Raw genomic sequence first — 12,544 nt, forward strand, 5'->3', positions numbered from 1 at the left:
AGGTGGCCTCCACAGCCCGTGGCAGGGTCTCCGACGGGCAAGGGGACAGGGGCCCCCTCAAATGAAGCCGCAGTATCCAGGCCCACACTCACCCGACAGCAGAAAAGGGGAGCGACAAGGGCAAAGGCCTTCACTTCGATGGGGGGTAGGGGTTCAGTAACCTCAGTAGCCGCAGGGTGGGAAGTTTCCATCCTTCCTGCCCTGGGGACACAGGGTCCCATAATTGAGGAGGAGGACAGAGGAGGTCTCCTTAGCATGGTCGTCAAGAGCCCTGAAACCTAGGCCACCCGCCTTCCCCCGGGGGTTGCCCACCTCACAGCCTCGCTTGTCTGTCCCCTGACCCCCTGCCAGGCCTTCAGCTGGCCCCGCCTTGTGTCCTTGCCCGCAGCCTCGCCTCCTTCAGCCCCCACCACTGGCCATGCTGCCCATGTCAAGGTCCAGCTCACACCTGCCTTCCCCGCTCCGGGCCTGCCCTGAGTGACGCAGTGCGGTGGGCAGAGGTCAGGAAGGCAGGTATGACTCGGGGTCCACTCACAGCCCCACTGGGCAGCCGCCGCTCTGGGCTCCCACTCCAGCCCTTGCCAACAGGTGCCCACCCACAGTCCTGACTGCTGTGTGACCTGGGTCGAGGGACTCCGCCTCTCTGTGTCTGTCCCCTCATCTAGAAGTTGGGGAAATCCATGCTCTGTTCCAGGCAGGAGTTCCAGAACTACCTAAGTTAGGTGTTGGCCCTTCCTGGACCCCCTTCCTGCTCCTCACACAGTCCTTAGGGCTGGGGCCCAGGATCCAAATGGAGAGGTTGGGATGGGCTGCGGAGAGAGGCTGAAGGGATGAAGGCAGGGGCTAAAGGAAAGAGGAGGTTGCTGTGCAGCTCCCTTCCCTCGGGTGGGGTCCAGAGCTCTAGTGCAGGAAACATTGTGGGGTAGCCCCAGCTCACGTGGCCTGGAAACGGGGTGCAGGACAATGGGAGGGGGAGGGGACCGAGAAAGGGTGTGATGAGGCTCCAGTGTCCCTGACACCATATCCCCTACTGCGTCAGACAGAGCGGGGCTGAGCCGGAAACTTGAGCTATGAAAGGACACTGGTGGGAAAGAAAGACATGCAGGCGTGAAGTGCGGTTGGGTGTGTGTGTGTGTGTGTGTGTCCATCTTGTCTCTGTACGTCTGTTTGGGTGTGTCTGTGAGTCCATCTAAGCGTGTGGAATGTCTCTAAGTCTGCCTCTGTGTCTGTGTGTCCACACAGACAAGCCTTTCGGTGTTTCCGTGAAGATCTGTGCATTTGTGTGCATTTCTGTCTCTGCTGTGCTTGTGTCGGTCGGTATGTCCTGGTCTGTTGGCGTTTTTGTGTATGTGTTAGTATGTGCATGTCTCCAGGGGTCCGTGTATTTGTGTGCGTGTGACTGTGGGAGGGAGGGGCCGGTGGATCCCCTTCCCTCACCCCCCAAGCTCATCATGGCCAGGCCACAGTTGGGACCCAGCCCAGCTGGCAAATCTCTGATCTGGTAACTTGCCCCTAATGCTGGAGACCATGGACCAGCAGGACCCACCCACAGACTGTGGGGCTGGCCCTGGGTCCGGAGTCTGGCTGGGTTTGGAGCTGAGAGACTCTGTGTCCCCTACTCTCCCCTTCCAGGGCTGGAGCCAGCTGGAGCCACCCACATCCCACATGGAGCCCCAGCCAGGCCAAGTGAGGACAGCCCCCGGGCCTGCCGTTGCAGGCGGCTGGTACACCGGGCCCCGCCCAGGGCCAGCAGCACTGCTCCACAGATACCCACCAAGGGTGGGGGGCAGCTGCTAGACCACAGAGTCTGCCCCTCTGCCTGCAGGCTGGCCTGGGAGGCTCTGGAGACATTCGGACCTGGGCTGCTGCTGCCTGTCTGTCCATATGACCTCCAGCAACTCATGCACTCTCTCTGGGTCCAGGTCCCCCTTTATGAAGTGAGGAGCTGGTGGTGGCAGGAACACAGCATACAGTTGTACAGTTATGCACTGTGCAAATGCACCTGGTGGAGGTGGAGGAGGCAGAGGCAGCCCGGGTTCTGCCTTGCAGGCTGAGGGCCCCGGTGATGCTTTCTTCCCACAGGAAGTTTGCTCTTTAGGGACCGTGCTTGGGGGTGGGGACACCTTGTTCTAATTCTCACAATTACAATTAGAAAAGCTGCCCTGAGGCACCAGTGTTTTCTACCAGCCCCTGCCCCTCCCTAGGTCAATGTCCAGGGGTTCATCCAACACAGACTCCTGTCCATCTGTCTCTAGAGAGAGATCTCTGTGACTGCCTGCTCCTCTGCCCTCCCCTCTCCTTTGAGGGACCTATGCGGGACCCAGAAGGGCCCTGGAGGTCCTGCTCTGATCTCCTACCCCTGCATGCTTGCCCCGCCCTCCCCCGTCTTTTTCCCAGCTTTCCTACCAGTGACTGGACACACAGCCACTTCTCTGTTCTTTATTTCATTAGGGAAGTAGCCAGGGGAGTCCCGGCAGGGACAGGGTGGGGGGTAGGGTCTGTAACCAGCTCCTGTCCTGCCCTGCTGCGTTGGCAAACCTGTGGGGAACGGAGATGAGGCCCGAGGGCTCCTGGGGTGGGGGTGGAGGTTCTGGCCACCCCCCACCCCCATTTCCCACCCCTCACTCTGAGGCTGGGTCCCCAGCAGGGCTTGCTTGACACAGGGCTGGGGATGTGGGGCTGGCCCACATGGGGCGCCCCTTACCCAGACTCGGGCTCAGCTGGGAGTCATAAAGCGGCCGCTGTGAGGCAGGACTCGATAGAAGGGGTCCGTGGAGGTCAGGGTTCTGCAGGGCAGGGAGGGGTGCAGGTGAGGGGGATGTGGGGCGCATTGGGACCTCCTCTTCTGCCTGCCCGTCCCCTACAGCAGCGCTCAGCTAGGTCAGCCAAGCCACAGATGTTTGCCTGCCAACTCTGGGCCATTGTCTTCGAAATGTAATTTTTGAGGAATTGAATTGAGCTGAACGAAGTCAGAGTGAGGTGGAACCACAGTCCATTCAGCTCTGTCCCTGCCCCCTCCCTGCAGCTTGGCTGGGAGCTGGTGTGGAGGGGGCCTCTGGGATGGGAATGAGGTGGTGGGTGCGGGGCAGCCATGCAGGGGGAGGGGTCGCTGGGGATAGTGGGGGAGGACCAGGAAAAGCAGTGAACAAGCCAGAGAGAGGAAATGGGTCACTCAGACAGACCGACAGACAGACAGATGGAGGGAGGAAGCTGGGGAAAGGCCCGGATGCTTCAACAGACAGAGGGAGGGATGGCTACCTTCCCACGTGGGGGTGCAGGTGACGTAGGCTTTCGGTGGGGTTGGGGGTGGCTTCCATGCGGGTGACCGGCTGGTTGAGGGCATAGCCCCCGGGCTTCTGCGGCTGGATACCCCCTCGAGTCCAGCCTTCTCGGTCCAGACCTTTGGGGATATTCTCGAAGTACCTGCAGCATGGGGGGGTTGTTGCTGGTGATAAGGGGGCCTCTGCCCACCTCTGTAGCTTCCCTGCCCTTCTTGGATGGGAATCTTGGCTCCAGCAGAGCACAAATGGCCTCAGATCCCTCCAGCCTCCTTCCTCTTGTTCATGCAGTGCCCTCTGCCAGGCACTACCTGAGCCCCTGTCTGCCTGGGAACGCTGCTCTGGCTCTGTCCCTGAACTGGACGACCCTCCTTTGCATGGCCCCCTGATGCTATGCCAGCACTTGGGAGCATAAAGGACTGTGTGCCTGCCGGCTCCCTCTCTGCCCCATGAACTTCCCAGGGGTGGGCAGTGGAAACCGGCTTATTCATTTCTCTCTAGGCATTCCACTTTTCATCCGTTTTGCTGATGCTCGCTAAGCACTGGGCCAAGTTCTGAAATGGCCACGCTTCAGATGTGGTCCCCGCCCTTGAACTTATGAAGTGAGGATGCAGAGAGATAAATGAGAAAATCAGTGATTACAACCCCTGGGGAAGGAGCCACGTGCCTGACACCTGGCAGGAGCTCGGGAAAGCCGAGGGGTGGGTAGGAGAAGGACCGCATAGACAGGGCTGCAGCTGAGGGTCTGCTGGAGCTCCAGGAGGAGCACGTTTTCCCAGAGAGGTGCAGGGGCACTCTTAGTCCCTGATACCCAGAAGGAGTCTCTGTCCCTCCCCTTCTCCCTCCCCCTTCACGGGAAGTGAAGAAGCCACCTGTGTCACAGATTTACGATATATGTTATGGCTTGGGCACCACTTCTCCCATCTGAACTTCAAGGTCCCCATCCCAAAGAGGGGGGCCAGCCCCAGGGATGGGAGGCAACTTGGGAGAATAAGGAGTTGGGGGTCAGTGTGGACACAGGTGACACACGCTCACACAGATGACAGATGTCGTGCGAGGAGGCTTTTGTCCAGAAAATTACACCTCCTTTATCCTACTCCTATAATGCCCTTCCCATCCAGTCCTGGCCCTGGGAGTCCTCCCCATGGCTCTCTGCCCACTTCTTCCTGGAAGCCTTCCCTGATGCTTAGCAAAGAGCTTACTTTCAGCCCAGAGCCCACCCACTGGACAGAGTATCTTAGCAGATGCCATGTTGCTCTACCCAGACCCTCTTCAGCCCCCATGTTTTTCCCCTGCCCCCCAGCCCGGGCACCAGTGGCCTGCGTGGCATCAGAGAGAAGTACAGAGGAAGGCTGCCCTTGGGCTGCTGGGGCTAGCTTTGCCTGTAGCAAGGAGGTGCCTGGGATCTTTAGTATGGTCCCTGGGGACAGCCCTTAATTACTGATTGATGGATGTGGGGGTATCAGTACCCCAGCTCTCTCTCCCCTCCCTTGGCCCTCATCATTCCAAGTTGTGTGTTTGCATTGTTTTCTAGAGTCTCCCCACTGGATATCTGGTTAATAACACACTGGCTTTGGGCTGCCTTCCTTTCCCCACACGACTTCCCAGCTTCCCCACTGTCCCCAGTAAGGGGTTCGTGCTCAAATCCTTGGCTCAGGGGCTGCTTCTGGGGGAACCCTCATTAATTCAGCGTTGCTCTACTTTGCAGGCTGTGAGCTCATCACGTGTCCCAGAGTCTGTCTGTGAAGTGCATGTTGGCTTCACAACCTTGGATTTGGGCGGGGGTGGGGGGTGCTCACCCTTGGTTGTAAGTGGTCAGGTACCGATTATCCAGGTCAGGGTCATAGGGGTTCCGGAAGTAGCCGGGGTTGTTCAGGCTGAACCCCGTGGGCTCCTGCACCAGAGGTACGGAGGGGACTTGTCAGGTCAGGAGGGGGTGGAGATTTGGGGATGGGGCTGGGCACCCTGGCCTCACCTTGTTCCCCACGGTCTCCCGGCCCAGCAAAGCAACATTCGTCTGCTGTACCCGCTGCGGGGGCTGGAACTGCCGGTGGCTCATGCTGCTAGGTTCTGGGTCAGGAGGGGGCACCTGCAGGGGATGGAGCCACGAGAAAGGTAGAGGGTGGTCAGGGGGAGGCGGCAAGCACAGAGGGTAGGCAGGCAGAGGCACACGGACCCAGAGGCAACTTGCACCCAGTCCCAGGACCTCGTCCTTCCCCCTCCAGGCACACCGAATGCCCTGGTTCAAAGACACCCTCACTTTCCAGCTCCCAGGCCTTCACCCCTCCCCTGGAGGGTCCAAATATCCTGATTCTTCCCATCCTTAGTGCCCAAATGCCTCTGAGCCCTCTGTCCCCTCTCGTGGCAATGCTCCTGCTCTGGGGGAGCCCCCACCCCACCGAGGGCCACTCACTCTAGGGTTCAGTGTCCTCTCGGTCACCCGGTTGTAGCCAGTTTCCCGCTCGGATCCTCTGGCCAGCACAGGCAGGAACTCGTCCCCCTAAGGCAGAAGAGGGACCCCTGGCACCAGCGCTGGGTGGCTCCTCCCGCAGTCGTCTGGGTGCTGTCCTAACTGCCCCACAGAACAACCCCGGGCTGTGGGCTCAGACAGCCACCCACCCTCACTGGCTCAGCTTACGTGAGGGTGGGTCATGGGGAGGAAGTTGGACCTGGTGACGCTCCGGCCAGGGAGGAGGACCTGGAAAGAGGCCCGCAGGGGCACATTAGCCAGGCCGAGGCACCTGCCCCGGGTCCCGAGCGCCAAGGAGAGCTCACAACACATGCATATGATTGGGGTAACCGAGGAAAGGGAAGAGTTTGGGGAGTAACAATGCTGAGTGAGAACCAGCAGGCCAGGGCTCTTCTCCGGACTCCAAGTAACATTGGCTCTGCCCCTTCTCCTCTTTGAACCTCAGTCTTCTCATCCATAAACTAGGAGAGCTGGACCAAAATGGTAGTTTTTACCCATATGTGTTCATCTCATGTAGCTCACATTTTCTTAAGAAGCTAGAGGTAGCCCTGAAATTCTAGCAGGCACGGGCCTGACTTACGGGGTCCCCCGGGAGGGCCTGGGAGGGTGACTGGAAGACAATGGGGTTCTTGGCGGCCTCTTCGGTGAAGCCAGTCTCTTCCTTGGCGCCAATTGTTTTCTTCTGCAAGAGATCTGCAAAAGACACGGCCCCCCGATACTGCCCCCCAACCCGGGCCGCCTGGCCCCACCCACACGGCCTCCAGAGGCTCCAAGTCCCAGCCAGTGGGGAGGGAGCTGGCTCCAAGGGTCTGGACACTGGAGCTCTAGGATCATGGGCACCAGGAAGCCTCCAGAGTCCCGGACAGAGAGGACAGAGAACAAGATGGGAGAGGAGAAGAGAGGTGCAGGAAGGACAGGCACCGACAGGCCTGGAGACAGCTGGGGTCAGGATCGACAGTCCTCCTGAGCCAGTGAGTTGCCCTTCCGGGGTTCGGCGCTAAGGCCCAGGTCCCCCAGGCTGCCTCTGCAGCCTTCTTTCTTTTGCTGGTGACGTCTATGTCCCCGGCCAGCTCCATCTGGGTCGCCCAGTGTCTCTCCTTGTAGCTGGGTGGGGGGAAGTGTCCTGGGAGAGAGGCAGGAGTGCAGACAGGTGCCTACCTGGCTGGTTTGAAGGCTCCTTGAGATACTTGGAATTGTACTCAGAGGTCATGAAGCGCGGGCCCTGGAACACAGAGGGGAGAGCACTGGGGCCCGCAAGGTGGACCAGGGCCTGGAGGCGGCTGGTGGCTGTGGTGGCCCTTCAGTGCTCCAAGTAGACCCATGCAGTACAGTCTGCAAAGGGAGGACGGGTACAGCAGGCCCGGTGCAAATCCCTCCCCTACAGGGTAGCAGAGCGCCATACAGCCCACCATAAGTTCCCCATGACCGTGAAGTCCGTCCCATCCCATCCCACACAGGACTCCCAGGAATAAATATGGGCTTCAGGGATCCAGACAAGGAGGAGGCCCAACACGAGGAGAGAGGCTAAGGGAGTAAAGTGGGTGCTCCCATCACACTTCACGGCCCTGAGCTCGGGGAGTCTGGATGGGGTTAAGTCCTAAGTCCCAAGACACGAGTAAGGAAGCGTGGGACGACATTGATACTGTCTTGGAAATACCAAATATCCTCGGCTTTCCCCAGTTTTTCTAGGTACCCTGAGACCCCAGGTAGTTGGCTTTTTGTGTGAGTCACAGCGGTGACTGTCTCCAGGAGGGGAAGGAGGTGGGTCTGGTCCCCCTGTCCCGCTCACAGCCCTGACTGGGGGCTGCCCACTCACATGCCGGGCGTTCTCCCACTCAATCGAGCCCTTGCCCTGCAGCTGGTGGAGCAGGGGCCCGTCCCTGGGCTCCAGCCCTGTGATGGACTGTGGCCCATAGTCCTGGGTGTCAAAATGGACCTTCCTGACCTGGGAAGAGGAAGTGGCTGGTCATGTTCCAGGCCGAGGGAGGGCAGTCACGTTTTGACTCTGCTTCTGCCCTTAACCCCTACAGGGTATCCATAGCCTGAAGTGTCTCTTGACAATGAAGTCCAATCATGTCCCCCCCCTGCTCAGAACCTCACCATCATCCCATTGCACTGGGAGTAGAACCCCATGGCCTGACAGAGACCCACAAGGACCCCGGCCCCTCACTGGCCTCCAGCCACCTGCCTCCTTGCTGGTCTTTGTCACAGCAGATACTCGCACCACAGGGCCTTTGCACTTGCCGTCTGCACTACCTGGAACTCACACATCGCTGCATTCAGAGGGCACTAACTTCCCTTGAGTCTTTGACTCATGTCTCCACAGCAAGCTCTTCTCCCACCCTCCTGGTTTGCAGTTGCAACCCCTTCACTACTGCTTCCCCACCCTGCCTCTTCCCTGTTGCATTTTCCCCCCAGCACTTAGCACCTTCCTGAGCATCATAAAAGAGATGCTCAGAACGTATCAGTTGAATGAATGAATGAATGAATGAATTAGTATTCATTCTACTGCTGGTGATAAGGACCATCATCGTAATGATGTTAGAATGAAGAGGATGGGGACGACACGGACAAGCATATGTGACATTGGTGGTGAGGACGGTCACGTGGTGCTGGAGATGTCAGTGGGATGGTGGAGACCATGGGATGGGGATGGCGTTGGGGTTGGGATTGGAGATGGGGGAGGCAGAGGTGATGGCAGTGACGGGGATGGGAATGGAGGTGGAGGGGAGGTGATGGTGCGGGTGGGGATGGGACTAAGGCGACACAAGTGGGCAGACTCCCAGCCCGCGTATGGCTCCTCTGTGCCCAGGCATCTCAGCCTGGACCAAATCTTGGCAGCACAGTCCCACCCTGCTGGAGAGATCCTCACGCTGTCCGCAGCCCCCCGACCCTTCCTCCAGCCCAGACTCGGGGTCCCACTGACCTCCTTAGTGGGGGTCGCTGCACTGGGCTTCTCGCGAGAGTAGCCAGAGCTGGTCTGATGCATGTTCCAAGGCAGTGGATATTTGCCATCCGGCACCTCCAGGGGGCGGTAGCTCTGATTGGTCACTGACTGGAAATTGTGGCGGACTTGTTCTCTGAGGGTGGGGTGGGAGCCGTGTATGACCAGGGCCACCTGGAAGCTGCTTATCTCTAGAAGCCGCCCACTACCCCCAAACCTCCCCCAGGTGCCTCAGGAGTCCGCCTGCCTTGGGGCCCCAGCTAGGTGCCATGCCCTGAGGGCTCCAGGACCCCAGAGCCAGGCCAGGCAAGGTTCTAGGTCTCCGTGTGTGGAGCCCACAGCTGGTCCAATGAGCCCCAGTGCCCCTGAGCCCTAAGGCCCAGGGGCGCAGACAGGGAGAAAGGCTTGCACAGACCGTACCCCATGGCTGGGTTGTCCAGGGCATCGAGGTTGGCGTGGTACGAGACCACGGGCCGGTAATTTGATCTGTAGCCTGTGCCTTCGTGGCTGCCCATGCGGGGCCTGAAATCCTCCCGACCTGCCAGAGAGGAAGCCAGGAGACCGGACCGGCCCACGGGACAGGGGAGTGGACGAGCAGTGAGCAGGGTTTCCCAGGCAGGGCCAGAAACACCCCCCAACTCTCACCCCCCTCAGGATCCAGGGGTCCTCGGGATGGAGAAGGCATAGAACCAGGGACTGGAGCAAGAGCCGTGAAAGCCTGGCCCTTTGAGACTGTGGCAGCAGGGAATGGAAAGGATGGGGTAGGGACATGGTCAGCGTGGCAGAATCACAGGACGGCCACGGGAGAGGGGCAGCGGGGCCAAGCCAGCCTGGACATGGTTCCTGGGGGGCTCAGGCGATGGATCGGTTCAGCGTGCTGGGGTCCATCGGAGCATGTGATGGGCCAGAGGCGCTGCTCATCTCACAGTGGGAGGGCCTCCCGCTATCGGCCCCAAGTCCTGGGGTGGCTCCAGCACAAAGGGGCGCTCACCATAGGCTGTGCAGTAGCTGGTGGCGTAGAATTTCAGGGGGTCCGTGCAGCCCCCTGAACTCATCTTCACATACGGAGAGACAACGCCCAAGGGGAGTTTCCCCATCATGGTGCTGGGGGGCAGGGCCCCAGCGGGGCGCCTGAGGAAGAAGCACAAGGAGCCCCATCAGCTCAGTAGCCCCAGGGCCCAGAATCTGCCTCAGGCCCGGGCTGCAGAGGCCCCAGGGGTGACGCTCAAGCCCCACCAAGCCAGTGCCGTCCCCCCTCCGGCCCGTCCCTCTCTCCGTCGACACCCACACCCCATACTGAAGGAAGGACTGGTCACCTTCGGCACCTAATCATAGACTCATTCCACCTTCCCCACACCTTGTTCTCTCCCCAGTTCACAGCAGGAAACAAAGACTCCAAGTGATGACAGATGAGCTCATAATGGGGGGTGGGGTGGGCGTGGGGAGCCAGGATTCAGGCCTGGGGTGTCTGACTCCCCGCACTTGACCTTAATCCCCTCATGGCCTCCTCTGGGGACTGAATGGACAGACACCCTCCCAGCCCGGCCCCGGAGCTCACTGCCAGCCCTGGGCTCCTTGTCCCTCCCTCAGCTCGCCCCGGGGCCTTGCAGAGGGATGTTGGCTCGGCCCTCCTGGGTCCCAGCCGCAGCTGGCCCCACCCTCACCTGCCCTCTGCTGTGGCTCTGAGGTCTGGGGAGAGGCTGCAGGAGGCAGGAGCTGCCCCAGAGAAGCCCAGGCCCTCTGGGAGGTGGCCAGGCCAAGAGAAACAGTGCGTCGCCTAGCAACCGGTGCCTAGCAACAGCGTCCCCACGCCTCAGAAGCCCTTCTAGGGCCAGGGCCCATGAGAGGCGGAGCTGGCCCGGATGAAGGCAGCTACGGGGGCCTAGGCCCTGTCTCCTCGGCACCCCCCCTCCACCCCCTTCGCCCCAGTCTCTAGCTTCCCCTGACAGGGCTGGGCAGAGCTGCTGTCTTCTGAGTGACAAGAAATAAAAGATAATCTCGAACGATCACTCTCCCACTTATTAAGTATCCACTTCTCAGCAGACACTTTATATCCTTCGTGGCCAGTCCTCTGAGTGGCTCCTCCAGGTGGCTATTATTATCCCTCTGTTCACCTGGGAAAAATGAGGCTCAGACAAGTAGTGTCTTGACGAGCCAGAGATCTCGAAAACATCAGGAAAGAGAAGAGTTGAGACTCAAACGTGGGTGGGCCCGGATCCCACTTGTAAGCCTCTTGGGGAATTATCCTATTTCCTGTGTCCTGCTAGAGCCAGATCAGTGCCAAGCTCTTCCACACACACTTTTTAAAAAGATTTTATTTATTTAGGGGCGCCTGGGTGGCTCAGTTGTTGGGCGTCTGCCTTCGGCTCGGGTCATGATCCCAGCATCCTGGGATCGAGTCCCACGTCGGGCTCCCTGGTTGGCTGGAAGCCTGCTTGTGTTCCCTCTTTCGTTGTCCCTCTCACTGTCAAATAAATAAAATCTTAAAAAAAAAAAAGATTTTATTTATTCGTCAGAGAGAGAGAGAGCAAGAAAGAGAGCATAAGCAGGGAGAGCAGGAGACAGTGGGAGAAGTGGGCTCCCTGCCAGGACCCTGGGATCATGACCTGAGCTGAAGGCAGACGATTAACTGAGTCACCCAGGCGTCCCTTCCACACACATTATTAGCTCGGACAATCCCCAAACCACCCTGTGGCAGGGGTACTAGGATTATAGGGCCAACAAGCCCAAGCAGCTAGGAGTGTGACTCAAACCTCAAACCTCTCACCGCCCCCAATTCCTTATCTTCACCGAGGGCCGTGACTGGACCCGCCTCATGGGGCCGTTGGCAGATTGCCTGAGGGCCTGGCTTCAGCTCCTCAGTTTTTCAGGGCTGCTGTGCTCAGCCCATTTTGCAGATGGGAAAGGTAAAGCCCAAGGACATTGACCAGGCCTCAGAGTTGGTGAAGAATTACAGTGGCAGTGAGCCACGCCCATCGCCCCTGCTCCCTTTGAGCCAGCCCATTTGCCCCATGGGGCTTTGAAGCCTGTAACTGTTTAACAAGTGGATCTCTGGGGATGGGGTGGGAGTGGAGAGCCCAGATGGGTAGCATTTGCCACATTTCTGTAGTATAAATCTTCCCCGCATGGCTGCTTTCAAACCACCAAGGCAAGGTCACCGAGCAGGGAGTTGGAAAGTCGTGCTCAGCCCCCTATGGGGCTGCCACCGTACAGAGTTTGCGTCGTACAGATGCAGTAGACAGAAGCGACCTTGAGACCATGAATGATGGACAAATACAGTAATATAATAAGGAGATGAGGACTTTGAAGTATTTATTAACTTCAGGGTTTTTTTTTAGATTTTATTTATTTTTATTTATTTGACACATTGAGAGAGAGGGAGAGGGAGACCACAAGCAGGGGGAGCAGCCGGCAGAGGGAGGAGCAGACTCCGCTGAGCAGGGAGCTGGCTGTGGGGCTCGATCCCAGGTTCCTGGGATCATGAGCTGAACTGAAGGCAGATGCTTAACCAACTGAGCCACCCAGGCAGCCCTTAACAAAATCTTTATTTAAAAAGAAAGAAGAAGAAGCCGCCGCAAGGTGACAAGTGAATGCACACAATCCTGCTCTCCCCGTGTAACGACAGAGGCTCAGGAGAGCCCCACCTGGGAAACACAAGAGAGGGTAAGACCTCCATGGGCGGTTGGGACAGAGGGATGGAGTGGCCTTCCTCCAAGGGTGCAAGAGTTCAGACTCTGAAGCCGGTGGGACAAGCCCTGGCTCTACCACTTACCAAGGAAGAGTCGATGCGTGTTACTTGTGCCTCAGTTTCCCTTTCTGGAAAATGGTACCTACCTACAGGGTTGTAAAGCC

At 58.8% G+C, this 12,544-nt stretch overlaps 1 protein-coding gene across 1 annotated transcript; it reads right to left on the reverse strand.

Annotated features, from left to right (window-relative positions):
* Positions 1–2,517: 2,517 nt before the first annotated feature.
* On the reverse strand, positions 2,518–10,025 carry LOC111150280 (protein phosphatase 1 regulatory subunit 32). The gene is made up of 14 exons (XM_022507721.1): positions 10,009–10,025; positions 9,684–9,823; positions 9,113–9,230; positions 8,675–8,828; positions 7,565–7,693; positions 6,907–6,970; positions 6,329–6,441; positions 5,917–5,976; positions 5,692–5,778; positions 5,254–5,367; positions 5,078–5,172; positions 3,259–3,423; positions 2,705–2,786; positions 2,518–2,538 (listed from the first exon to the last, which is right to left on the reverse strand). The coding sequence occupies exons 1-13, from the start codon at positions 10,023–10,025 to the stop codon at positions 2,717–2,719; spliced, it is 1,326 nt and encodes a 441-aa protein (XP_022363429.1). The 3' UTR covers positions 2,518–2,538; positions 2,705–2,716.
* Between the last annotated feature and the right edge of the window lie 2,519 nt (positions 10,026–12,544).

Source organism: Enhydra lutris, unplaced genomic scaffold (genome assembly GCF_002288905.1).
Source record: "Enhydra lutris kenyoni isolate GAN:26980312 unplaced genomic scaffold, ASM228890v2 scaffoldscaffold22, whole genome shotgun sequence".
Lineage (NCBI taxonomy): Eukaryota > Metazoa > Chordata > Mammalia > Carnivora > Mustelidae > Enhydra > Enhydra lutris.

Excerpts from the sequence above, each read along its gene's own strand:
- LOC111150280 (XM_022507721.1), bottom strand. Across the intron at positions 8,829-9,112 it reads CTGGACAACCCAGCCATGGG|AGAACAAGTCCGCCACAATT; the intron begins GTACGGTCTGTG and ends CCCCACCCTCAG. Across the intron at positions 6,971-7,564 it reads AGTGGGAGAACGCCCGGCAT|GGCCCGCGCTTCATGACCTC; the intron begins GTGAGTGGGCAG and ends TCTGTGTTCCAG.